This window comes from Salminus brasiliensis, chromosome 3 (genome assembly GCF_030463535.1).
Source record: "Salminus brasiliensis chromosome 3, fSalBra1.hap2, whole genome shotgun sequence".
In the NCBI taxonomy this organism is placed as follows: domain Eukaryota; kingdom Metazoa; phylum Chordata; class Actinopteri; order Characiformes; family Bryconidae; genus Salminus; species Salminus brasiliensis.
In genome coordinates this window covers 4,954,169-4,982,065 of record NC_132880.1, presented here as the reverse complement: position 1 = coordinate 4,982,065, position 27,897 = coordinate 4,954,169, and the positions used below count along the sequence as shown (strand labels likewise).

General features: G+C 43.2%; 2 protein-coding genes across 5 annotated transcripts; one reads left to right on the top strand and one right to left on the bottom strand.

Annotated features, from left to right (window-relative positions):
* On the top strand, positions 1-8,481 carry arl16 (ADP-ribosylation factor-like 16). The gene is made up of 5 exons (XM_072675245.1): positions 1-187; positions 437-491; positions 1,112-1,228; positions 1,511-1,626; positions 1,767-8,481. The coding sequence occupies exons 1-5, from the start codon at positions 126-128 to the stop codon at positions 1,930-1,932; spliced, it is 516 nt and encodes a 171-aa protein (XP_072531346.1). The 5' UTR covers positions 1-125; the 3' UTR covers positions 1,933-8,481.
* epn3a (epsin 3a) lies at positions 1,388-26,398 on the bottom strand. 4 transcript variants are annotated; one of them, XM_072675241.1, is made up of 11 exons: positions 26,147-26,398; positions 20,396-21,141; positions 13,703-13,821; positions 10,722-10,796; positions 10,180-10,269; positions 8,786-8,872; positions 5,728-5,878; positions 5,455-5,628; positions 5,252-5,341; positions 4,907-5,143; positions 1,388-3,598 (listed from the first exon to the last, which is right to left on the bottom strand). In XM_072675241.1, the coding sequence occupies exons 2-11, from the start codon at positions 20,991-20,993 to the stop codon at positions 3,315-3,317; spliced, it is 1,905 nt and encodes a 634-aa protein (XP_072531342.1). In that variant the 5' UTR covers positions 20,994-21,141; positions 26,147-26,398; the 3' UTR covers positions 1,388-3,314. The 4 variants fall into 4 exon arrangements, with proteins under 4 accessions (XP_072531342.1, XP_072531344.1, XP_072531343.1 ...); XM_072675243.1 differs by having other exon boundaries at positions 5,252-5,338; XM_072675242.1 differs by lacking the exon at positions 26,147-26,398 and adding an exon at positions 25,845-25,921.
* Positions 26,399-27,897: the final 1,499 nt, after the last annotated feature.

Here is a 27,897-nt window from a genome sequence, read left to right as displayed (position 1 = left end):
CAGGCTGCTCTGTAGCTCGTTTGCTCGCTAGCTAGCATTAGCTATCGTTTACGTTTACCTTAATGGTTTCTCTATCGTTTTATTAATGTATCCGGACACGTTTAACTAACGTTACAGTATCAGCCATGTGTTTATTACTGGGCGCAACCGGCGTCGGCAAGACGCTCCTCCTGAAACGACTCCAGAATATCCTTTATTGGGCTAACGGCAGTTAGCAGTTAGCATTAGCATTAGCTCGCTTTATAGGAAGGATGGCTGGTTAACGTAGCTAGCTAGCTAGCGTTGGTCTGTCTGCAGCTTAGCTTGTTAGCGCTAGCTAAGGGTTAGTGCTAGCTAGGTTATCTGCTTTGTGTGTGTTATTAGCTAGCTAGTTAGCACTAGCTCACTTAGCTTAATATTAACCTTCCTAACGTGCTTTTCTTTAGCTGAGAGTACAGCTGTGCCAGCGGGACGGGGCAGACTTGGGTGAACCCCCAGTTACACTGCCCACGGTGAGCTAATCGATAAATGGACAAGGGAGGAGTGGCAGTACGAGGCATGCACACTATAAGGACAAAAGTATTGGGACACCTGCTCATTCGTTGTTTCTTCCAAAATCAAGGGTATTAAAAAGAGTAACTGTCTCTACTCTAGGGAACAAGAAGGCTTTCTATAAGATTTTAGGAAGCACTGCTGAGAATTTGATTGCATTCAGCCTGAAGAGCATTAGTGAGGTCAGGATGTTGGATGATCATCTCCCCACCTTATCAAAAAAGTATTGAATGGAGCACCATTCATCGTTCATTCACCACAGCTCAGTCATGGGGGGCTTTATGCCCCTCTACTCCACACCTGACAATGAGTTCATGTTGATCTGCTTCAGAGGGTATAAATATTATCAGCTACTGTTCTCTGTGAATCCGTATCAGCACAAATATCATGTGTCCGCAAACATTTGGACATGCAGTGTACTTGGTACCTGGTAACAATGCATATTGCAGTGTTTTACCATGGAACTGTCAAGTCTTCCTAGCCTGTTCGTTCAACAATCGATATGTGCCCTGCTAGAGCAGCCCCTGCCAACTGTAAGTGCTGTTCTTCTGAAATGAATGTTGTTGTTTTTTCTTCATAGGTGGGTACAAACCTCACAGATCTGACGCTGAGGAAGAGGAGGGTGACGGTCAGAGAGTTGGGAGGCTGCATGGGCCCCATCTGGCCGAGCTACTTCGTAGACTGCACCTCGGTTATTGTGAGTTTTGAGGAAACCTGGCTTCATACAGATTAAACAGTACTCTATGTAAGTCGCACAAGTCTGCTTGGGAATATGCACTGGCAGCGGGGTTGTAAGGAACATTAGCATGTTAAGACATCATTTGTTACTTTGGACAGTAAAGAAATACGTTTTTTGAGATGCTGTGCAATTATGTTTATTGCTTGCATATTGAAAAACATGTCCTAAAATCCTTGTCATTCAAACATTCCCAATGTCGTTTGTAGACATTACACTGTGTTGCGTTTATGTCTTCTTCAGTTTATGGTGGACTCTGCCAACATCACCCAGATTTCTTCATCCTGTATCCAGCTGCTGTCCGTGCTCTCCGCAGAGCCACTTCAGGCCGCCTCCGTGCTTGTGCTGTTTAACAAGAGGTCAGACTCCTGTATCCCTGTGTGTCTACCACAGGTTTAATGAGGGTTGTGCTTCTAAAGTAAACTAGTGATCGTGTTCTTATGACATAAGCATCATTCTGGTGGTGCTTTTTTCCCTTTTTCTTTGTTTGTTGTTCTAGGGACCTGCCGTGCACCATGTCTCTCGAGGAAATGAAATCACTATTCAGGATGGACGACATCATTATCTCTGCACCTCAATCAATCACAACTTTGGAGCTCAGTGCTCGCTCTGGTGAGGGCCTCCAGGAGGTACTCAACTGGCTGGACTCGTCGCACCCTTGCTGACCTGACCTGCATAAGTACATATTGTTTGCAGAACTCTAATATTGATAGATACCCTCAGACAGACCAGAACTCACACAGGCCATAGACATGTCTGTGTGAAGGATGATACATGGGAGACTTCAGCTCACATCCTAGTCTGGATGGCTTGGTGTGATGTTTATTACACTTGGCTGATATTTTGATTCCTCTCTACAGAAACAACGGTCAGCTCTGCTCCATGTTCATGCAGGTTTTTGAGGGTGAGGAGATAATGGATTTCAGACTTACCATGCAGAGGGTTAGGACACAAGGTAGGAGCCTCAACCAGACAGCAAAGCCTGTTGGTTCGATTCGTTCAGATAAACAGTTTACAACCCAGGCTGATTACGTTATGACATCAGTCTAAGACTAGGATTAATCAATAAAACAGGCCAGTTCAATTTTTTCCCAAATGCTTGGAGAATGTTCAAACTACCAATCACTATTCCAGTAACATTCAGAAACATGTGATGAAGCATGACACATACACATGAAAAAAAAATAAATACAGATTATGGCAAAACATGCACCAGATCATAGTTGCAGTTTCACCCCTATATTTGATGGGAATTGCTTCATTATTACACAGGTCTCCTATTTGTACATATTTATGGTATGTTCTATAATTCCATCCAGATTCCACAAAAAAAAAATCCATTCCCTTCTTCTCAAAGTACATTCATTTAGCAGCCAACCTCAGTGCCCATCATAACAAAGCAATGAACAGATTTCATTCCCAAGAAACTGGCCAGTTTAACAGTGGTGCTTTGGAACCATCTACATCCGGAACATCAGAGACCCCTAACCCATACGGAGTAAACTTCATACTTCATGGATGCCTTAGTTGGCTATCTTCCATGCTGTATTGGTGTGTAACAGAGTATAACGGAGGAGTCCTCAGGCATTTTAGACTAATGCAGCAACACCAGAGCAGATCTAGAAAGCAGACACAAGGTTCTCAAGCTGGGCTTGATAATGTAGCGTGAATTAGTGCATGTTAATGGTCGTTACAGTGAGTCCCTCAAAGCCTTTTGATCAGAATGAAGGTAAGATTAGATCAAGAATTCATAGCATCCTTCACTTGTGCCATTCGCTTGTAAATCATTATAAAAGCTGGGTCCTCCTGAGATGCGGAGTCACATCTTGTGCCAATCAGAGGATAAGCAAGCGAGAGTAGCAAAAAGCGAAACCAGAAGGCTATCAAAACAGTTAAGCCAATATAAAACAGTAGTGTCATTAAATGGGGACTTCCAGTTGTCATCCAAGGCTGTGGTTAAATTGTCACTTAATTACAAGCATTATTACTCGGGCCAGCAAGCTTATGTTCGGGCCAGGTTTGGCACTCCTCCACCCCTACCCGGTCCTCAGAGGAATGGGTTCTGACTGTGGTCTGGCTGTCCAAGCGTGGATGTCGATGACAAGGGTAGCAGTGGTTGAGGCAGGTTTCCTGGCATGTCCATGGGTCCCTGTGCAGGCTGGGTGAAGGAGCTGGGTAAAGAGGAAGGCTGGTTGCTGGCAGGCAGGGGCAGAGAGGCACTGTATGGCAGCGAGGTGGGGGCAGGGGATGTGGAGCTGGGGCGCATCTGATTAAGAGTGAGCCGAGGCGGTTCGCTTTGGAATGGATTGGTGGCTGAAGGAACACTCAGACCTAAAGGGAAAGAGAACATTAGAACACTATATGTCCAAAAGTGTGTAGACACCTGCTTCTTCACCTCCACCAGAGTTGCTTTTGAAATCTCAAGGGTGATAATAGGGAGTTTGATTTCCCAAACCCTATTCTTCTGCAAAGGCCTTGCAGTACGTTTTGGCCCTGTGTTGCTCTGTGTTGTAGGGCTTTATACCCCACTATCTACCAGATGCCATTCGGCATGGATACTTCAGAACAGGGGTGGGCAATGGGGCCTGGAGTCCTGCACAGTTTGCTGATTTCCCTGCTTTAACAAGTGAACCTGTCCGTTAACAAGGGAGTTAAATCAAGTGTGCCCAAGCAAGAAAAGCACATAACTGCAGGAATCCGGTCCTCCCGGACTGGAATTGGAATTTACACTCTGGCATGGCTGCTCCAGAGCGTCCTGTTATATTGGCAATGCTTTTCTATGACGATTAAACAATGTGTGCATGCACCATCACCAATTCCAGTCTATCTAATCTAACAAAACTGACCTGACTGTACGGCATCTGCTTTATGTTTTTGAGCTGCTGTTTATGCAGCGTCATTGGACAGTGAGTGCAGTCCATGGAGGGGAATGCTAAGTGCCCAGTTCGGACATGTGAGCTGTACAGCTACCAGAGCTAGCAGATTGATTTGCATCACAGTGAACAACAGAATGAGAGGGGAAACAAAGTCATCTTTGTCCGGAGCAGGTCACGGACGGAGGAGGCAATGCCGGGACTTGAAATCTAAGTCTTTCCATCTTAGAAACGTCAAGGTAGATTTTATGCAGTGTAGAAGTGCAACTTCTCAGCATTGCTCAGAAGTTAGATCCTAGTTTCTGTAGTTTAGCCTGGCTCAGCCTTTAGTACATGTATAGAGGCTGACCTGATTTAAAATGGCATAGCTAGGTATTAGTGGAGTGTCCTTAAACTCACTTTGGAGAACGGTCATTTCACATTGTCCTCTTTTCCAAAGCTCCTAACCTTCCACCTTTGCTGTTGAATACAACTTTACTTTTTAGGCAAAGCACAGCCATTACCATATAGATGGCATTGCATCTTACTAACAACATCTGAGCAGAAGGTTATATTTTTTTTGTATTGCACATCCATCTCCAGAAAATCTTTACCTTAGGATCTGACCATTTGTACATGTAAGCCCACCGCCTCAGACTTTGGCCAAGGTTGCATTTGCAGCTTCTGTGATATTGCACAGTTCTTGCACAGCAAGCATCAGACAGCTGCACCATTTGCAAGCCCAAAGCTATAATATTTAACCACTTTATACCTCTGTATACCTCACCTGTTAAAAATGGGTTCAAGTTCTTAGGTGCAGGATTCGAGGGGATCAGAGAGTCCAGATTGACAAGCGAGGCTGCCGTGGGGCCCAGGAAGTTTTCTGGAGTACGACAGGTTCGAGACGTTGGGTCCGCTAGACACTCTCCCAGGTGGGACAAATCGAATAACTCTGGACTTTCCTCACTACGGCCATTAACGTTCACCTGACCTCCATCCATGGCCTCGTCAAAAAGATCTCCATCTAACAACGACGTCAGAAACCCAGAAGCATAAATCAATAAGACCACCTTAAGGAATTAATGCTGATTAAATGTGAAGTGCGAAGTTAGCAAAGGCAGATGGTAATTACCTGAGGGACTCCCAGGCCGTGGAGATGAGCTTTTGACAGTGGCTTTTTTGTCTGCTATAGGTGGAGAGAAGGGATCTACTCCTTTGCCTGCTTAAACAAGCCACATATTGACATGAATATTAAAATATGTATATGCATAACTGGCTTGTACATTTTTGCACAGGCCTGTACTGGAACTGGTGAGCAGAACAGCTCATTCTTACCAGCTGAAGCAGCAGGTGAAAGCCATGTTTGACTTTGAAGAGCAGGACTGGAGGCGTTCTGCGGGTTTTCCCAAGGGTCAGGAGGGCGCTGCGGATGGTCCCATGGCTGGGGGTGAATACTTGATGCCGCAGGGGCCATCCAATGGCTACCAATACCTCGACTCGAGCTAGGCTCTGTTTGAAAATACGGCTCCTTCAGTACATCGATAGAGCAAATGTATTATTTCAGCTGTATAAGAAAATGCACCGTAACAAATACGCAGAGGACATTACCCAGAGAATCCCAAGGGTCAGACCTCAGAGGGCCGGCAGCCTGAGCATGAGCCTGGGCCTGGGCACCTGCTCCGGACAAATCCCATGGGCTGACACCAGGGGGCGCTTCAGGGGCTGGAGCAAAAATATCCGCCAGATCCAACATGGCAGACTGCCAGGGGAGGGGAGAAAGTAGCACTTTCAGACAAGACATTTTTATAGGTCATACCTCACTGCTCAGTGAGCACTTCTGAGTAGTCACACCTCCAGTAATGGGGTCATCTGGAAAAATGCAGTGGCAAAAAAACGAGATGGACAAAGCCCATTAGATCTTGTTCAAATGTCTTAATCAAAGCTGAGTCTTTTGTTGTGTCTAGGTATCTCAGGTCAGGAATGAGAATAACTGCCAGATGTCTAAAGCTGGTATTAGCACTGCTCACACCTCGTCTTACCTGACCTGGCGAGGCCTCAAATGCAGCATTGCATTGTAAAGCCTGTGTCTGTGTGTCAAGTCAGAACAGCAAACCTATCAGCTAGCTTAGTGCTTTAATTGCGAAACGGGAGAAGATCCTAGCTGTGTGACCTACTAAATGCAAATCCAACCTAAATACAGCATTTGTGTGACACGTTTAAATGCAGCGTCAGTAGCGGATAGCGGATAGCAGCTAATAAACTGAATCTGATCATCTGAAACTTGTAGCAGTCTAGCAATGTCGGTTAATATCCTTATAGAATTTAGAGGATAGGCCATACAATTACACCTTCCTACAAATCCTTTCTTTCCCCCCTCGTTTATGTTTTGTTGTGCTGGTTTTCTCACGCCTGGTTTTTGTCCGGTTCCTTAAGAATAAATACATTCTAGTTGTCGTTCACGTTCACTTGCTGTGCTTGTTGTAAGGGAACCCCTGGTCAAAATATCAGAGTATAAGATGAGCTGGTTTTCAAACAGCGTAAAATAAAAGATACATTTTTTATATTTTAAGTAAGATTACTTCTTCATTTCCATCTTTCACGGTTTCAAAATAACAAAAAAGGAAAAAAGGCCCAAAGCAAAACTTGGCCACCCTCCATAGTCAGTACTTGGTAACAACCCCTCTGGCAAGTTTCACAGCTTGTAAATGCTTTTTATAGCAGCTAAGAGTTTTTCGGTTCTTGTTTGGGGGAATTCTTGTCAGGAGTTCAATCAATCCTTAGAGCTGTGTTCTTAGTCTTTCAGACCTCGACTTGTTCTCTCCACTAGTCCTGCTAACAAATTGAGGAAACAGTTATCTAAGAAAACTTCTCTTCTTATAGTCTTTTCCTGCTATGTGGGTTTTTTACATTTTCAGAGTGCTAGACAGCTGCGTAGAGGAGACCATTGCTGCGGATTGTTGGCCTTACCTCATCAGAACTGTTCTCTGTTCTCGCGAGGTTAATTTTTCCTTTTTTTTAATCCCCCTGTACATTTGTACAAAACTAATTTAACTAACACTAATTTTGCTTAAAATGCTGAACCAGATGTTTCATCTATAATATTATGCCTCAGTTCATCTTCTACTTACTTCACCAGGGGTGCCCTAACTATTCCCTCAACGTTGTTTTTGTATGTATATATTTTTTTTAAAGTTTATTATAATGTGGATATAAGATAGGGTTCACTCAAAACCGCCACTGATCTTATAGAGTTTAGACTTCCATGTTAGAAATAAAAAAATGATGAAAGATTATAATAATAACAAAGAATTATACAATCATATGAAATAATAAAAACTCAGAATAATAATAGTTCATGAAGCTGCAAAAATACAGAATTTGAGTGCACTTTTTAAGCCTCTATGACGATATTACATTTTACATTTACATTTAGGGCATTTAGCAGACCCTCTTTATTTACCCTATCTATTTACCCAAGAAAACCCCAGCTAGTTAGAATAGACTAATAGTTCAAAGATACCGCTAAGCTTTAGACATTACTAAGCACAAGTCAGTAAGGTGACCATAGTACTCTGCTATTCGTCCAAGTACTCTCTGAAGAGGAGGGTCTTCAGTCTGCGTTTTAAGACAGCGAGCGACTCTGCCGTTCAGACACCCAGGGGAAGCTCATTCCACCACTTTGGTGCAGGACAGAAAAAAGCCTGGACGCTTGTCTTACACGGATTTTGAGGGATGGCGGGTTGAGCCGAGCCGTACTTGAAACTCGAAGGGCTTTTGGTGCGGATCGGCTTTTGACCATTGCCATCAAGTACGGAGGGGCTGGTCCGTTCTTGGCTCTGTAGACCAGCGTAAGGGTTTTGAATCTAATGCGGGCAGCTACAGGAAGCCAGTGAAGAGAACGCAGCAGTGGACTGACGTATATATTTTGACTTTTTTTATGTAATGTTCGAGTTATTGACTGTTACTTTGATTTTAGAAAGTTAAAATATTTGGAAATGTTGAGCAAAACAGTCATATAGTTAATTAATTTACCCTGTAATATTATTATTATTAAATATTAATATACATCAAATATTAATAATATTACTAATATTAAACTTTTACTTTTCACTCACACCAATATCTGAAATGGAAAGAATTATTTTGGATCTGAACTCAGTAGCAGACAAAAGACGATGCTTGTTTACGATCATTTTAGTATTTCAGGTTTTGTAATGTTTCACTATAAGTGAAAGTGGGCTTATATGGTAGATGAGCTCCTTCGGGGCTTTTATTCCATCACTGTCATGCAATACCTTGTATCTCCAAATGAACAATTTTACAGAAGAAGTAAGAAAATGTAAATAAAATGATTTTCATTCATTTTGTCATTTTGTCGCATTTCTAATGGTCCATTCATTATTTATTATTGAAATTTTGACACCATGTAAAGAACAGCAGCCAGATTGATGGGAAAAATAGACATACAAGGTTTTTGAAGGACAGCAAAGATGTAAAAACTGAGCCCATCTGACAAATTGTCCATCAGAAACCCACCCGCCACATCAACTATAACTGTAATGTGCAAAGCAAGTTTGGGAGGTCCTGTCTGAGCCACAACAAGTAGCAAATTAAGGAGCACTGTTAAAGATGCTGAGGCAAATGGTAAACGGCTGTTGTTCCATACCCCTCCTCCTTTGGCTTCCATTTCTCGTTTGCTCTCCTCAAGAGCCTTCTGGAGCAGCGATTCATCTCCCTGGCGACTCCGTTGCTCCTGGCAACCCGCAGACGAAACATTGACACACAGAAGACATGTCAGGACCAAAGGCCACTGCGACCAGTTTTCGTACACACTCATGTCAGGACCAACATGCATGCTCATTCTACTACACACCACCATAGGCTAGTGCTGCAAGATGTAAAGGCATCGGGGGAACACAATGATTCTTCAGGTCAAAGGTGCGAAGAAAGCGCAACTGAGCATAATTCAGCGAGTGCCTCCATTGTGCAAATCTGGCAAAGAAAGCAGGAGTGAAAAGGAAGGGGCAGAGAAAAGGACAGGCATCGAGATTCAGTTAAAGCATAAGAGGTCACATGTTAGCAAAGGGGGGAGGGGGGGGGGCTGTGGAGAAAGTGGGTGCCAGGGACTAGCTAGGGACTAGCTGGGGGCAAGGAAGAACGATGGCCCTTTAAAACACTGCATGAGAGCAAAGGGGATGTGAGGAGATTTAAGCGACGAGGACAGTATCGGTCAAAAGTTTGGACACACTGAAATGTAAAATGCATGTGTTTAATCTTTTAAAGCCCTGTTTGGCTGAGATTAGTTGTACATGGGGAGTACGGTTGTGCCATGTCAGCCGTTTTTATTAAGGCATGCTCCCTGATCAGTAAAGATTCCAGCGTCCTTTATCTTCTGCAAAACGAGCTGTAAAAATATCCTCAGGTTCTGTTATTCCCACGTGGCTTTTCTCAAGTATGGAGGCTCTTGAGGAGGCGCAGAGTTTACACGTGCATGGCACAGACATCCCGGGTCATTCAAGTCCAAATCCATACGACGAGGCAAGGACTTCTCATAGGCGCGATGCTTTTGTGTAGCATAGCCTGTAGCCTACATATGTGTCATAGACATGTAGCTGCTAATTTTCACACTATAAATTGTTGTTTTTAGTGAAGATTGGTCGTCACCATGGTTTTAGGGGGTGATGGCAGCGCGCAAATCGAGTAGCCACTCCCATCTTAGACATTTATGTCTGATGGTTTATGCTTCTAGTGGCATAAATTGACTCAAAGCTTCGCATGCCTGTATCTGCATGACTTGTGCAACACTCCATCAACAGTTTAAGCATGACTGAGTGCTTGCTCTGTGCGGTCGGTATAAAAGGCTAGGAGTGCTTTGCCAGCATCAGAAATGTGCTTCTTGGGGCTTCTTGTGACCTAGTTTCAAAACCACTGCTTTAAAATGTGGAGAATCGTAATAAACAAGCAAGGCCATTCCATTAGTAGGTGTGCCTAAACTTTTGACAGGTACTATATGTTCACACACAGTCCTTACTCGATCCCACACGTTCCCTGGATCCCTACCTGCTGATGCTCTTCTTTGCTGAGGCTCAGGGCAATCTGCAGCTGCGTCTCCTCGTCCATGTCCATGGCAACAGTCGGAGGAGGAACCTTCTTTAGAAAAAAGAAAGAGAGAAAAAAAAACATTAGGTCGGGACACAAGTGGGACACCGGTCATGCATGCAGAGAGCCTATTCCTAAATATGCCTATACCCAACCCTGAACCCAGGGTTCAGGCCCATTTCAGCAGTCATTCGACCGACAGATCGGCACAAATGAGGGAAAGAGGCATCTCTTCTCATCGGTCTGAGAGAGAGAGATGCGATGCAAGCTGGTTAGTGAAACCAACAGCCTGGATCTGTTAGGAAAAAGAAAGTACCCATGCTCTTCTACTGGTCAAGAAATGAGAGGCCAAAGCTGGGGGGAAAAAAAGGCGAGCAGGCAGTACATGCGAGGTTAACTGCAAACATATGGGCGTGTGAGTGATACTGTGAGGCATTGTGCTGATGGAAGGAGGTCGCAGGTTAGGACGGAAGGTGCGGCAGTCGTTCCTGGCAGTGCAGTACCTTCTGGGCCTCCTCCTTGCTGAGGCTCATAGCAATCTGGAGCTGGGTCTGCTCATCGACATCCACAGGAGGAGGCTAGAGGAAATGGGGGCATGGGGTTAGGCGTGGGGTGCCCAGCTACGGTCCAGGAACTCCACACTAACCCTACAGTTTAGTGCTTTTTTGTTTTTTTCAAAGTGAAATACCCCAAATGGACAACTATCAGCACTGCTGGACAAAATCGAAGAACTCAAGAAGTGGTCATTACTGCTGTTTTAAAAAAATTAGGACCCCATGGAAACCTTTTCCCTTAATTTCCAGATCTTTTACAACCTCTTCCCAGACTCCTATACATCTACATCTAGCATCTACAACCTTCTTTCTGAAGGCCTCCGAGAGCTCTTTGGAGCTTGCCATGGTGATATCCCTCACTTAAAGATTCACAATTCCCTACATGCAAAAATCCAGATCTAGAGCACTATTATAGGGAACAGAATTCAACAGAGTGCACCATTTCTGACATGTCATCATGCGAGTGAGCTCACTTAATCTATTGCCACCATTAGACACTAATGCCAAGTGTGGGCTATAGGGCTATAAAGCCCTGCAGCATTGAGCTGTGGAGCAGTGGAATTGTGTTCTCTGGAATGATGGTTGGTGCTCCACCCAGTACTTTTGGGATGAGGTGGGGTGGTGACCATCCAACATCCTGACCTCACTAACACTCTTGTCGCTAAATGCAATCAAATCCTCACAGCAATGCTCCAAAATGTTGTAGAAAGCCCTCTTCTATGGACAGTAGAGACAGTTACTCCAACAAAAGCAGGATAACCTTTGATTTCAGAAAAACACGAATGAATGAATGAATAAATGAATGAATGAGCAGGTGTCCCAATACTTTTGTCCATATGGTTTATGTTAAAAAAGACAAAAGGTTTTCAAGGGCTGTACTAAGTTTTTACATGACTGTGTCACACAGTGTCAGAAAAACTTGAGTAATTCTGTATGAGCTTGTTTAAGACAAAAAAATAGGCGTAGTCTGAGACATGCAGATTACACAGTGCTAACTGGTGGAGAATAAGAGGGGTGTATTCCATTGCTTCTAAGCTACACTAACCTCTTAACACCAGTTGCAGTAAGGTGAACACTGAATTTTTGGTCTATCCATCACTTTAGCACTCCTGTTACGTTTACTTATTAACTGATAAGCTGGAGAAGGTGTGGATACCGAGGCTAATGCAAGCCTGTACCGAGCTGTACTTGGTCTGAAGGACCTGAGGTGAGCCCCTTTGTGTTTAAGGAGAGATCACGTGTACTTCCAGGAATTCCCTCTCATTCCTTCTTACTTTTGTATGTTCAAGACACTGTGCGCTGTAAAGTGTGCCCTGTACATGAGCACTCACGCAGACATACACTCACACACACTCACAAATCGCTTACTCCCTCAACATCAATAGGGCTCAGTGAGCTTAACGATGAGCACTGGATCAATGCTTCAGTCCAGTGCCACATTCACTCCCCACAGTAAGATCTGAAAGCCCAGCAACATCAATTCAAGCTCATGGAGGGTGCTAATGCTCTCTCTCGCCCTCCCCACAGTAGTGAACAATGAGCGGCAGATAATGACTGTGCAGTTTGTGGACAGAGCTTATGTGAAGCTCCACCTTTTTAACGCACACCACCAAACCACACACACAGAGGAGTAGTAGATTCTTAACCCATTAAGAAGACCTTGTTTTACATTTATCCTAGCAGATATAAGATATTATATTAGACCTACTATATGCACAATCTGGAGGCCGGCATATTAAAAATGTAACTGGTTCTGCAGCTTTATTATGAAAATAATCAGAAAATGTTCTCCTTCTAATTTGCTTCAAGATTAACTGGTGGGGTTGGTGGAAAATGGATTTTGGGGCCCAGCCAGAAGAGTGCCGTCTCATCTGGAACTCTTATTATAGTCAGTGGATTATTATAACAATATTATATCTGAATCTAATAGCAAACTAAAAACCAATATGGTCATTTTATATAGCAGTATTTCGGGCCAATCTGCTACCAATATGCTGAATATCTCCATGCAGATGTTTTATAGAAATGTTTAAATTATTAAGCGCAATTTACTGCTGCAAAAATTTTTTTATATTTTTAAAATATATTTTTATATTTTAATATATGCCTCTGCATATTAAGTTCATAGTAAGCAGCTGAATCACTGCGGTTCCATACCCGAGCTGGGATTGCTTCCCTGGGCTTTTTTAAACACAATTTACTGCTGCAAAAAAATTCTATAAAATAAATAATAATATTTCTATATTATTTATTTACTATCTGGGTAATTAAGCACAATTTACTGCTGCTTTTTAAATTAAATTAATTAATTTTGCAACAGTAAATTGTGCTTAATTACCCAAATAGTAAATAAGTATATAAGAACCTCAGCCTGGGAATAAAACCTGCCTGCTTCTCTAATCTTATCTATTTTTTGTGTTGTTTAGGCATCTAGGCTTAGTGTGTGATTGAGGGCCTTAACAATATGAGTGTAAGAAAATATTGCTAGATCTAAGTATTGCAATATTATGTTTTACAATACTGTATTGGTTCTCAAAAACACATCAAATTCAAACACAAGTGTCAGGCGGAAGAGCACAGAAACGTGGGCAAGTCTGATGTTGTGTATTTATACTATGACAGTTTACTATAATAAGGACTCTTGACAGCTAGCAGGCTTAGGATATGGCTTATGACCACACAGAAAACATATAAAGTACCAAACCTTTGAATTAGAAATCCTGGAGTATTGAGATCAGACTGATTCTGTGGGTGCTGTGATGAATCGCAGTATTGAGCAGCTCAGTAGGCAGCAATCTGCAGCAATACAATCACAACCCCAGTATTCCTCTCATGCAGACTAATGCAGTACCAGCTGAATGGCGGCTAATCCCACTATCCCATCCTTCAAACCCAGACAGTGTAGTAGCATGCGAGTACGCGATCCTCACCTTCTCGCTCTCCTCTCGGCTCATGGCCAGGGCCAGCTGCAGCTGCAGCTCCTCCTCCCCGCTGGTCTGCGGCCGGGCCTGCTCCAGATCAGGGGCCAAATGAGGGGACGAAGAGGAGGCTGAGAGGAAGAGAAGAAAGAGAAAGAAGAGAAAGAAGAAAATGGGAGAAAAAGAAGCTCAATTCAACCTTATATTTATTCATTAACAGGAAAAAAAAAGAGCAGTGGAGGCCAGTATGCCAGTGCGAGTCTGGCACTGCCTCTGCATATTAAGTTTGTAGTAAGCAGCCGAATCACTGCGGTTCCATGCCCGAGCTGGGATTGCTTCCCTGGGCTTTTTTGACTCTGGGCTAAGAACAATGGGGTGTCTGTATGGGGCAGTTTGGAGTGGGGGAGGTTTTGGGTTGTGGTGGGGTGGGGGGGGTTCGGTGTTATTCCCTGGGCAGGCTCCAGCACACACAGGTCCACGTTTCAGCTGGCAATGGACCCTTCTGGAAGCCAGGCCAGGCTAGGGAAGAGTGAAGGGCCAGACAGCAGCCTTGCGCTGAGCCCCTTCGCTGTAGTGCTTCCCAAAGCCCTCCTGTCTGACCTGGAATGTGCTTTAAAAAAAAAAAAAAAAAAGCCCAATGCCCGGCCCACTCTATTAGGACTTTTTGGACCCCCACTAACTCGTCAGGCCTTGATGCACCCCTGATGAGAGCCCACACATTGTCAGGTCAGACTCCATTCATTCTTTGTTGAAAGTCATTAGTCAACCTTCAGTCATCAAAGCCCTCGAGATACAAGATTTACCCACAGTAAAACAGCACACGTCGTTCAGATCATACTGACAAACCACTGTCCCCACCAGTCCAGCCGCTCCCATGAATCGCAACTTTGGATTAAATGGAGCTTGGCTGCATGTTTAACTTGGCTCGGCTCTCATTGGTTAACGGTCTTCCACAAATGACATCAACCTTGTGTTTTCAGAGGAGAGCATCAGCGTTCCTCCCCGGACTACAGGATAGGGAATCATGAATACTGAACATCTTCAAAGGCCCTTAAATACCAGCTCCATTTTTTATTTGGATTTTCCCCCATTGGACATTTGAACTTTCTCAACCAATCACGGTTCTCTTTGATGTTGTCATGGCGGCAGTCTACATAACAGGTCGGTTGTGTCCCCACAACTTTAAAAACAGCTGAAGACCAGAGCTACAAAGAGAGCTACAGAGTCACTGTATCCGAGCTGAATGGGACAGTATCATCTCTTGGGCGAGGCAGTGAAACTCTCCGTTCTCGGCTGCGTCCAAATACTTATAACGAAACGTTCTTTCCTGTCTGCCTTTTTTATTTTTTGGTTTTGGCTCTGGATCTTTGGATCTCTTAGCACACAAAGTCAAGGAAAGCAGATGGGAAAGGAAGTTTCATTCAACTGTTCAGACGCATCCCACTTCTTTCGCTTTTCCAAAATGAACGTAGCCACAAAGTATCACAGGTTTACTGAGGAACTAAGGAGATATTTTTCTTATTGTTTCTTTCTGGTCGTTGTGATTTTTGAAGGAGCTCCGTGGTCTTATACGCTGCCACTATGGCCCGGGGGTTGCTCAGAGATTGCATCCTGAGCCGTCGTGCTTTGCTTTGCCATCAGCGGCCGGATTCAGAGAGAGCGCAATTGGCCTTGCTCTCTCTGGGTGGGTAGATGGTGGTCTCTCTCCTCGTCACTCTTAAGCGATGCTGGCCGGCACAGCCGTCTGCTGGCTGGTGCGGTGGAGCTGGGGACCCGTCGCTTTCCTCAGCATTGGCAGCAGTTCAAAAGTGGTGGCAGTTCGGTGGCTGGCTTTGCATGTATCAGAGTAGACAGGTGTTGAATCCTTACTCCCTCCTTGTCTCGGGAGCACTGCTAGAGCTAGGTGGCGCTACAAACGGGTGGGTTAATTTGCAGCACCAAATTTTTTCAACAATTTTTTGTTGTTTGATGTTTGATGTATAAATAGTAAATGTGAGACTTCGGTTGGGGTGAAAAATGCTCAGATGTGGCTTAACAAGTCTATTTACCACCCTGTTATTTGAAGATTTACCTTATGGAGATCTCATGAGAAAAAGAAATGCTTTTAGTGGCTGGTTTATGGCACCATTGTGGCACACAGCAGCATAGCATAGCTTAGCCTAGCCTAGCACTACAACAAGAACAACCCATTGTATATCAATTATTCCCCATGTTGTATTGGCTACTTACTGTCCTCTGTGTCAGCTCAGCTTGCTGTGCAATGAGCTAGCTGAAGATATTGTAGCCAGTCGACTGCTTTTAGCCTAGCACCTGCTCATTCCTTATAGACTTTTAGCCATACTGGGACGCAGTCACTTGGATACCTGCAGCTCTGCTTCCTCTGATCAGCGTTTAGCCTTTGTAGCCTCGCTTTCATATTCTCTAGATTTTTGAGATGGAGTGATCTGGCCTCAAAATCGGCCCAATAATGCTGTAATGTGAGCCAGTCATCGGTCAAGACTATCTTGCCTTAAACCATACGGAGTTAAATAACCTCAGACTGACTCACTTGTGTTGTTTCTGACACTGCTAGACATCCAAATATTTTTTTAATGCAATGATATACGTCCATGTTAACAGATGACAAGTGTGAGGCAAGTGCGAAACGGCGCAAGATGCTGTTCGGATAATGCTAGTTTGACCATAGGTTTCTATTACCATTAGCTCCCTTAACCGTATAGCTTCAGGGAAAAAGCTAAAGAAGCAAACTTCAGACGTCGAGAATATCTTGGCTGATTGATTACTTTTGAGATAAGGCCCAGTAAAAAAAAAGCCAGCACATGCTCAGTTCACTGCAGAAATAGAACTGGAGCTAGAAACTACAGTACTTTCCCACGATCAGGTGGCACCATGCCAGTGGATGACACAGGGAAATGTTCAGATCTTGCCGTTTCCACTGCAGTTAAAGCACTCTCCAGCATCAGGCATCCAGGCCGTGCAACTTCCTCAGAAAGCTGCCATCTATTCCTAACCAATATCCCAATAAACGGTTACCAATTGAAAGTCAAAGCACACAGTTTACATGTAAAACTTTAACCACTTACTCCGATGCCCAAGGTGTGGAAAAAGTACCCCAAGACTTAATGTGTTCTACTCTGCCCTTGAAAGCAATTCTCGTGCCTTATGCCCAGCGCTCCAGGCACCGCACGCTTCTCAGACACGTTGCGAAACCTGTCAGCAATCAGGAAAATCCAGTGTGGCTCCAAACATACTGAGATACGTCCTGGTCTTGCAGAAACGTGGCTGCCAGGTTTGTGGGCTTGCTCCATAAAGTATGCGAGGAATGACATCGAGCAGAAAAATCCAATGAAGCAGAACAGCTACTCTGCCGGGCCAACACACACACACACACACACACACACACACACAAACACAAACACACACATAATGCACTCCTAGAGAATAGGCCTCACTGCTGGATTGTGGGTACAAATCACGCAACCACACACTGTTTAGTTCACAAACACAGCGAAGGGTGAATTGGTTTAGACAGATTAGGACAGGGGTGGGGTTCATATTTCCCATTTGGACTCTTTACAGCCCACCATCCACGAGACCCACATTTCTGAACTTGTGGGGAAATACAACAGGGCTGGGCAATTAATCAAAACTGACATTCAGAACTACTAATTAACGTAATCTTGCCTATGTTGATTATTTTAATTATTTGTTTCATTTTGTTAATATATATTTTAAAATTCTGTTAGTCCTCTGTGTGTTCATGTACTGTCCCCTTTAAATAAATAAATAAATAAAAGTCCCTTGACACCATCCTGCCCAGTGTCAAGGTAAAATGTCCAATTAATCGTAACACTGATTTAAGGTCATATCGCCCAGCATTACTACAGTGTATCCACCAAGAAAGGTTTGATGTAAGCTACATTTTACCCCTTAAACAGCCTATGGCCAACCAGCCAAGTGTTATTACAAACCTCTATTATCAGAGAACAGCCCCACCAGATTGTACAGACGTCCCTGTAGTTACTGAGTAATACACCCAAGTGTGTGATGAGTCTTACTGCATTAGGGGTTACATTTAACTCAACTTCAATGGAAGTCAGTGTAAAAAGACTTTACTCCAGGTCATTCTGGAGCGTTTCTATTAGTTCACTTATCATGAAATTTTGATATGGACACATTAAGGAGTCTTCTGTTCGTATTCTGCGTTATTTCAGCTTTATTTTTGCACGTTTTTTTTTTTGTTTTTTTTTTACAGATACGGATGGAACGTAGGAGTAAATTGTGGGGGTATTGTAGCCCATAGTTCAAGCGAATCACGACCACTGACATACAGACACAAAGAAGAAGAAATGCTGATAGTAATTCAACTCCTGGTGATCATTTTTTTACACCGTCACCATGTTTGTTGTCGTCAGAAACTTCTGACGCTGAACTGTCCTCCATGCAAACGTAAAAGGTACGCACATGCAGTTTCGTATTCAGGGAGTAGGAATGAGCAGAGTGGTCAAATGTCCAACCAGAGTCCTGCCAGGAGCTGGTTGACCTCTACTAAAAGCGTTCGGCCAATGTTACAACGGTACAACTCGCTTAGGGACATTTCATCAAATTTCATTTTGGTAATATATGGTAGGTTCCTTGATTTTTTTAAGAGAACCAACAGCAACAGCCTCAATGCACAGCTTTATCTAGACATATTCTTCCAGCTGGAGGCCGGAGTGAAACAGAGGGAACAGGGAACATGGGGAAAAATGCAGGTGCTCAGTACCTCAGGTGTTGCCAAAACAACAGCTGAAACTCGCACTTGTCATGTGAGCAGAGAGAGAAAGAGAGAGAGAGAGGATCCATCCTGGATCAGCCGATCAGAAAATAAACAGGAAAGTGACCGAAGATCATATCTCTGCATCCTAGCCCACGCGGCCCTGCGACAGCACTTACAGTGGTGTTGTGTTACAAGGCTTTTGAGAGAACCAATACAGATCTTCTTCTCTTGCTCTTTAGTTGTTCAGGTATAAAACCCAAAGCGGTCAGTTCTAAACATGGCGTTTACATAGGGCTGGGCGATATGGTAAGTTTTACATCACAATATTAAAAAAAAAAAATTCCGATACACAATATTTGGCACGATGAATTTTTTCACAGACAGACAGACCTAAAAACGGCTATTCAGATACTTTCCCAGACCGAATACAGTGACTTTTATTCAACATCTTCTGCCCTTTAGCATCTAATTAAACCAGACTAAACCTGCAGTTGATCAGAGTTCTTGACAATATCCTCGATGTACTTAGAAAAGCTTATTCTGTATCATGATAATAAAATTCATCACAATACGATAAAACATCGACACATTGCCCAGCTCTACCTTTACAAACTATTTTTTCCTTTTGGAAGTGGGATGAAATTCCATCGCAGGGATCATCCAACACACCTGATTCGGCTCATTAGTTAATTATCAACCCCTGCTTAGATCAAGCAAGTTAAATATAGCACGGCTAAATGCAGTCCACACAAACTACTATCATATGTACCATTTAAGTAAGTCTAAGCTTACTTAACGATAGAGTTAGTAATATTTCGCCTGATGTGCCTTATTTTGTCCATTTTTATCTATTTTAGATGTTTAATAACATGTTATTGTCATGCTAAAGATGAGGTTTTTGCACCCTTGCTCAAATCTCCAAATTGGTCAGTTTTGGAAGACTAAGAAAACTCTCAGACAAACAGACAAAACTACTCCTATGCTGGTAAGACAGGCAAACCAAAACTCACCGATGACTAAGCACAATGAGAAGCTGCATGACTGTTGTTTAGCTGAGTCAAAAGAGTGGTGGTGCACTATTCCACTGTGCAGCATTGCTTGCACAAACATAGTCTTCATGGAAGTCATGGAGTCCTAAGCCAAAAACCTTAACTGGAACCTCGAATTTTAATCTTAATGGTTTCACATGTGTAGGAGGAGATGTGCTAGTCTTCCGCCTCCTAGTGTTGGGGGGCATTGCTAGTGGTATGGGGAGTTAACATAAGATAAGATAGTCCTTTATTAGTCCCGCAGTGGGGAAATTCACATGAACAGGGATTGAGGTAATTGGCCTTCTAAATTAGGTCGAAAATTCTTAAATAAGAATTAAGTAATCACCGGTGTTATCTGCAGTATTTTTGTCTACTGCACAATTCAACATGGTTTGAGTGAGGCATGGAGTTTGCATGATGTTACCTAGTGGCTCCCATGTTGCTACCACCACCATGCTTAACAGCCGGTAAAGTATTCCTTTAATTGAATGCTTTCTTTCACCTTTAATTTAATAAGTTATACACCAAAATCTTGTTTTTCTTCTCTTAGAGATGTATATTGTACTAATTCCATCCCAGAAAAGGACCAGTCCAAGGAAAATCAGCACAGTCCAATGTAGCTCAATGCAAATCAAAAGCCACAAACCTCTCTCACACACACACACACACACACACACACACAAAATATCTTGACTGATATTTTATAATTATTGGGGTGTAGCATCCTCACACACTTGATTTCTGACCGAACCACAGCTTCAGCCTAAACTAAAGGCTGTGACTTAAGCTGCCCGTTCCTGTTTAGGACTAACCAAGGTTTCACGTTCCTGCTGCCAAAGAAAGCAGACCAAGCGGCATTCATGTGTGATTACTCACAAAGCCGAGGTCTATTCATAGTACCAGTGTGTTACTCACAGTTATGGGAGGAGGGCGAGCCTCGAGAGCGTCTGTACTCGTCCCCGTGCAGGGTGGCCGCAGTGGACTGGCTGGTGCGGTGTCCCGGGTAGGGCGGAGGTAAAGATCCGTAGGCCGCGGCACCGCTGACCCCGGCCATGCGCTCGCGGGTTTTGTGCGCCTGACTCCTTTCCTGCTTGAGCCTCTCCTCGTCCCGGAGCAGCGACACCAGCTGCTTGGCCTTCTCCCGCACGTTGACGCCCTGGTCCTGCCCGTCGCGGTCAATGTACTGGAAGTCACGGAGGGTCTGGATGGCGTAGATGTTCTCCCGGCACTGCTGGGCCACGCGTTCCGACCCCGCCTTGATCAGATAATCCAGCAGCGTCAAGGCTTTGTAAACGTGGCGCCAGTTTTTGCCGTGGTCATTCAGCCGCTTCCACACCATGCCCATAACCTCCGTGAAGGCCACCACGTTGAAGGTCAGGTCCGCGATCTCCATCATGAGCGAGCTCGGGGGACCCCAGGGGTCGTTGGAGGTGGCCTCCCGCACCTTGATCTCCGCCTCCGTGTAGTTGTTCACGATGTTCTTCATGGAGCGGCGCAAAGACGAAGTGGTCATGGTGGCGAGATGGAGATGGTTCGGGCGCTAGCTGAAAGGTGGCTATCTCTGCTTTCAAGAGTTTGGTTACTGAAGGGTGGAGGGACGATTCAAGGGTTTAGGCTTGAAGAGTTCAGCAGCATTCAGCGGAGCCCCCAACACTGTGAACCTGGTGGTGAAAAAAAACAAAACACTGAAATATTACACTTAATACCAACAGAGCACTCTGTGCAGCCAGCTGACCCCTCCATTAGTAACTCTGCGGCCTTCCGACGGCTCTCATCCTTCTCTCATCCTCAAAAACTATCATCTTTCATTGCATACGGGCCAACTTGTTTGATCGAGAACTCAACAACATAACCAGAATCAGAACAACAAACCCGGCGCCTCCCTGCCTTTTGAAATTGGAGGCTGGCGGTCAACAACTGACATAAAGGAAAGCATGAACTTAGGAAGATTGGCTGATCTCTACACAGTGGGAAAAGTGTGTTTGGACATTGTCCAGCTCTTCCATACTAGTGAGTAATGGAGGATTCCACATGCCTTTCTGTCAGGTTAAGACTTGTCCAAAACTAAGACCTATTATTACAGTGACAGTGTTATTAATACATATGGTAAATTGGGGTCAGGTCAATAACAGCATCAGTAGAAAATGCTGAATCAGCCGATCCGGTTACAAATCCAGCTGGGAATAGCACACGCTCACACTGTGCACTTTGTGTGCGATTTAAGCTCTGTAGCTCTTCCTATGCTGTAAAAGTAACAGTGTTGGAGTAGATTAAGCTATGGGTGGCTAATTTCACATTAAAAGGAGCAACACCTTTCCAGGTGGGATAGTCATTATTCATTTTAAAAAAGCACAATTTTCCACAAATGTCACTGAAGTGTCATCAAAAGCTTATATTTGCGGCCCTTAATTGATCACATCACTGACCCAGTGACCTTACCTGTTGTTCTTCCTTATCCACTGCATACCGAGAACACCCCACACTTCTGTCTGATCCAGTTCTCTCAGATTCTTGTGCTTATTTTTCCTGCTTCCCTGAACTGGACTGTTCACTCGTCACTGCCTAATATGTAGATCCCACCCATTGACAGGTCTCACTGGACCCAGATAATCAGATGTAATTCAGTGAATGTCAGTGGATTTTAAATGTTATGGCTGATGGTTGTAGGTCACGTTATGGGTCACGTCTGATTCCTTCAGAGATGAACCACTGTGTCTCAGAACATGGGATGTGGGTCCCAACATGATTGGGATGTCACATAACAATAATATCACACAGCAGCCATGTCGTCAGAGTGTAATCTGTACATCTTCAGGGTAAAAATGCAGGCATACCAGACGTTACCAACCTGCCTGACCTGTTTGCACTAAATAAACGCATATCATAATACATGCATATAGTCAAGCTTCATATTTCATGTAGACTTTGGATGTTCACATGGTTTACAGTAATGGAGGCCAGCAAATAACCTGGCCTGACTTAATGAGGTCTAAATAGAACTTGAGTTATTCAATATATCAAAGTTCTGATGCAAGACTGCTGCAGGACTATGAGTGTAAAAAGTGGATCTACTTCTAAAAGGACTGGTTTTAAAAGGTGGCAAGCGGAAGGGGTTGGCTGCTCTGCAAGTCATGAATGCAGTTTAAGCCAATTCTGCACTGAAAAAGCCGGAAATCAGTGGTGGCTGAATAGGATCTTGATCCTGGCTCTGTAGTATTTATCCAAACTGAACGTTAAAACCTTTAAGGGAGTCTCGTTTGAACAGGTTGCACATAGCTTACTTCTAAAGTGGCGGCCTAATGGAATCAATGTGGCTGAGCTTTACTGGCAGATGATAATAGCAGCGTTAGCTGATGGTATGAAGGCAAAACTGTCTCTGTCTTTGATCGATAAAAGAGCACACCCTCTGCTGCACCCTCGCTGAGAATGGCGCCGGAATTACCGATGTTGCATAACACGTGACATGCCTTCGCTTTCGCAGCTGGCCTTTTTGACCCCATGGAAAGTGAAGATGAAAGAGATAGTCCTGGCACACTAACCTCATCTCAAACCAGACAACCTGTGTTGGGTTGGGCCGGGCTGGGCTGACTAAGGTGTCAGATGTTGAATGTGCTAACACAGATGCACAGGGTATAATCTACATACTTTCTGCTGACTGCTGCAGGACAGGCCAAATGTGCAGGTGCGAATGTGCCATTTAATAGAACACAGAACACAAAGACTCTCTAAATGCTTGTTCAGGTTGACCCACAGCTTTATCTTGAATTATGAAATTATTATTTTTAGAAGTCTTAAATTAGGGGTAAAAACTTATGTTGTATGGTAATACATTCATGTTAAAAATACTTGTTTTATGTGAAATAATTTTCTAAATACTTTTGAAATACTTACAAACTAAATTGTTAAAGTTGTTAAAGGTGTTAAAATGTCATTTAATAATTATTTCATACTTTTATTATGATTTCTTTTTTATTTTCTGTTGTAAACATCAATATTCTGCTACTTTGGCCTTTGACTTTTAAACTTCTTGTCCTAAATAAAATGATAAAAAGTGACCAAATACAAAGAAAAAAGTCATTTGTTTTTATAATAACTTATTATAAAAAATACACATTAAATTTATTATATTATATATTATTTATTCATGTTCGTATCTATCCAACTAATGCATATTTATGAACAATTATATACCATCTATATTATATGTTACCATCCCCAACATTACTGTCATTACCGCAACAGCTGTAAATATAATATAAAACTTTTTTTATATCATTACCATGGAAACAAAGACTGACAGGTAAGCACATGTCAGCCGTGACATAAGAGACATGACATTCCGATGTCTGGAAAAGATCCTTCTGATCATGGAGTAGTTTATTCAGAGTCATTAGCGTTTATACCATTACGGCAATGATTTAAAGTGCGTCTTATACTAGCCGAGTTGAGTAGTGTTATAAAATCCATTAACAAGGTTAAATGACTGGAACACGTCATTACCAAAACAAATCTGGTTGTGATGGTTTTTCAGTCAGTGTCTTTTTAACGATTTCGAAATTGAAGTTAAATGTTAGTTAAATAAGGCAAAAAGTAAACAAAACCTGGACTTTTGCACTAATTCATATAAAATATTTAAATTCTATGTTAAAAAATCAGTCTTCATTGCCTCCATTAAATCTTTTATTAATACCGTTACGGCAATGATTCACATGAAAAAGTGAAATGTTCACATTATTTATATGGACATAAAGTGTGTCTTATACTAGCTGAGTTGAGTCGTGCCATAAAATCCATTAACAAGGTTAAAAAAAAAATTTTAATAAAATGAAAACATCATTACCGTAACACGTCATTACCGACACAAATCTGGTTGTGATGTTTTTTCAGTCAGTGTCTTTTTAACTGTTTCAAAATTTAAGTTAAATGTTAGTTAAATAAGGCAAAAAGTAAACAAAACCTGGACTTTTGCACTAATGCATATAAAATATTTAAATTCTATGTTAAAAAATCAGTCCTCATGGCCTCCATTACATCTTTACTGTAAACCATGTTAACTTTGTTACAACAAAACAAAAACACTTTTAATTTTAAGTTAAGATAGTAAAAGTAGCCTAAATTAAATAATCCCTCTTAAACAGAATCATGTTTAGAGACGAGCACCACAAACAGACAGAGCTCCCTCCACGTCGGATACTGGATCCCATTGCAAAGTCATGACCTTGTTGTCACACCACCTTCCTCTCTCACCGAGGTCACTTTAGGCAGCGATCAATACCCCAAGTGTGATCAGCGTCCGCTAACTGGAGCTGTATTTACTGAGCTGTAGTCAGTTACAGTGGGCTACAGAACACGGATGGAAACCTAGAAGACCCTAGAAAGGCTTAAGGTCTTTTTCTGAAGCAATGCTGGCACCGAACGTCATTCAGAAAGTTTACAGCAAGAATGCCGTGACCCACCAGAACACAACATACAGACTCATTAAAGAGGAAGTTCAGTCAGAAATCAAAATCACAGAATTTGTCCTTTACCTCAAATGTATTTCATTAAATTAACTCAGTTTCATGTTTGAAGTTTACTTGTTGAGTTTTGTGCTGGAGCAAGCTGATGCTAATGTTGCTAACAAGTAATGGAAGTCTATGTAACCGAAAATCTAGTCAGGTGACTTCTGTTGTTATGAGCCGTGTAGCTCCAGGGCAAAACTAAAGGGCCAAGCTTTAAACATTAAAGATGTCTATAAATAGTGGCTGAATTTAAATATGAAGACAGAAATGATCGACACGAGACCCAACTCGACTTTTAAGTACAGTAACCCCCCCCCTCCAAAAAAAAAAAAACACCCCATTTGGACATCTTCTGACCCCAGCTTCACTAAATTTACACCAGATTTGATGGACACAAGCGCTACGTAGGCCCTTTTTTCTGATGACCTTTCTGGAAACTCCCAGGACTTCCAGCCCTCGCTAAAAGAAACAAACCCAAGTGTGGAGCAGCTTAAAACAAAAGATTTCAAGAAAGGAAAAATGAAAGCACTTCAGCTGGACAATTTCCCAGCAGGGCCTTTCTGACCCGGTCAATAACAGGAAAAAAGAAAAAATAATAATAATAATAATAAACATCAGAAAATCCCAGATCTTCTCACACACACACACACACACACACACACACACACACACCAGTTTATATGGTTCAGAAATAAAGGGAATTCACATGTGAGGATGCCAGCACCATCCCACACCCCCATCCCATCCCCTCCCCACAGCCCCCCTTGTCCCCCTAGTCCCGCTCGTTCCCCTTCCCACAGTACCAGTATAGTATAAGAGGTCTGTACTGGGACAAGTGGGCAACTAGGATCCCAAAGCCTTACCCTGCTTATGTTCTCCTCCCATACCAGAAAAGGGAGCTGGTCTCTAGTATCCCAGTCCAGTCCAGTTCCAATATTTCTAGGAACCCTAAATTCTAGAGCTTTAAGCTGCCTTCAGACACACACACACACACACACACACACACACACCGTCCCACAGCCGCGTCAGCTAGGTTAACATTGCGTCAACGGGAGCTGGAGCTCCACACAGCCCACCGTGACTCAGCTAGCGGCAACACAGTGCACTACTCCCCGGTTAAAGCAATGCGAAATCAGAGCCCCACGTCCTGTGTTCGCACTCCTACCTCTCGGCTGCTCTCATAGCGGTCCCAACTTTGGGATCCCGTCTGCAACTGCCCTGCCTTTCCACATCCCTCCTGCTCCTCACTGACGGCAGCACCGACTCGCAGAAAGTGGGTTTTGCTGCTGGTGGTGTTGGTGTTGGTGGTGGTGTAGGGCTGGAGTTGGAGTATGTCCCACGTCTCTGCTAGAAGTTAATAGCCAGGGCGCCAAGCTTGCCGATAAGCTAAGCTAACTAACCCCCCTGTAGAAGAGGTGTAAAGTGAAGCAGGGCTGAGGGGGAGGGGACGGGACGGGACGGGGCCGGGGCTGCTGTGCAGCCGCGCTTAACCCTTTGCAGCCTGGGGTGGGAAACTACCGATAACTGCCCTCATGTCTGGAGCTGCCATGTATGGTTTTATTATTATTATTATTATTATTATTATTATTATTATTTAAACATAGCAAATAGCTAATACCCACCATATAACTGGCTATATAGCACTATATATTATTTTAACATAAAATAAAAAAAAATAGCCACTTTTTAGAGCTGCCCTCACTGTACTGAATTGGCTCTCTGCTAATTAGTCAGGTTAACTTTAATTAGTCAGGCTTAACTCTAACTTTAATAGTTTCAGCTGATCCTGGTGGATTTTCACACTTCTGGGGTTTTTCACAAAGCAAAAATACATCTATAAGCCTAATAATAAGCCCAAATTTTTTACCTGCCTGTACTTTAGCTCACTGTTAACTGAACAGTCTGACCCAAAGGTCCTGACTAGTCAAGGCCCATATTTGACAGCATTCTCTCAAAAATAGTGTGTTTTTCATCTGAACTGACCAAAACTGATTAATATAAAATTAAGGTTAAATTAAGGGTTAAAATGAGCTCTTAATAATAATAATAATAATAATAAACTCAACCACTTTGTTATGAATGGCTTAATCCCCTCATTCATTCATTCATTCATTCACTCGTTTTGATGAGCAGATTCAAAGTTATGGAGTTATGCATGTTGTTATAGTGAATATAATACAGGATTCAGTGATTCAGACGTGTATGTCTGATTTTTCGCTGTGTTCACTGCTGCTGGAAGATGGGAGGATCATAACTGGTAGATCAAGCTGGAGTATGTGAGCGTTTCTGGTTTCTGGAAAGACCAGCTCAGCTCTCAGTACACATCAACACACTCTGAGACACCTCTAAAGCAGTTAGCACAAGAGCGATCCCCTTCACCATTCATTCAGCTCTTGTGATGCAGTGTGGCAGAAGGCCCAGGGCCTTCTCGGTGAAGGTGAGAGTCTGTCAGAGCTTAAACAAAGACTTGTGACTTTAGACTTAGATTGTGGAGCAATCCCACCGTGTCCCACCGTGCTCATATTCTCTTTATTCATCTTAACTTTCAGAACTGGTCTCCTTTTACTTAACCGGATCGATGTCTTGTGTCCAAGACACATAAAAAAAATGAACCCTCAAGACTGCTTTGGTTGGACAGGTTTGGGTATAAAGTCATGTGTGTAAGGTGATCGTTTGGCAGGGTGTTTTTCCTGCAGCACTGGGTGTGTCACCTTGACTCGAGCTGACAGCTCCTATTGGTTTAAGAGGGCGTTCTCTGCACTTTGGTAGGAGCATGCATTTTTAATGGACATGACGTCATCTCACCCTCCCTTTCCCCAGATTCCTGCACTGGGCAGCAGTTGGTTAACATTCTTTTGTGTGTGTGTGTGTGTGTGTGTGTGTGTGTGTGTTTAACGCAGGCCCTCTCTCTCTTCC

Bases quoted from the DNA above. Each gene is read 5' to 3' on its own strand.
- arl16 (XM_072675245.1), top strand. From the start codon at position 126: ATGTGTTTATTACTGGGCGCAACCGGCGTCGGCAAGACGCTCCTCCTG. The intron at 188-436 runs TATCCTTTATTG...GCTGAGAGTACA, and splicing joins CTCCTGAAACGACTCCAGAA to GCTGTGCCAGCGGGACGGGG. The intron at 492-1,111 runs GTGAGCTAATCG...TTTTCTTCATAG, and splicing joins CCCCAGTTACACTGCCCACG to GTGGGTACAAACCTCACAGA.
- epn3a (XM_072675241.1), bottom strand. From the start codon at position 20,993: ATGACCACTTCGTCTTTGCGCCGCTCCATGAAGAACATCGTGAACAAC. The intron at 10,797-13,702 runs GTGAGGATCGCG...CATTTCCTCTAG, and splicing joins GCCGAGAGGAGAGCGAGAAG to CCTCCTCCTGTGGATGTCGA. The intron at 5,144-5,251 runs GTAATTACCATC...CGTCGTTGTTAG, and splicing joins ACGGCCTGGGAGTCCCTCAG to ATGGAGATCTTTTTGACGAG.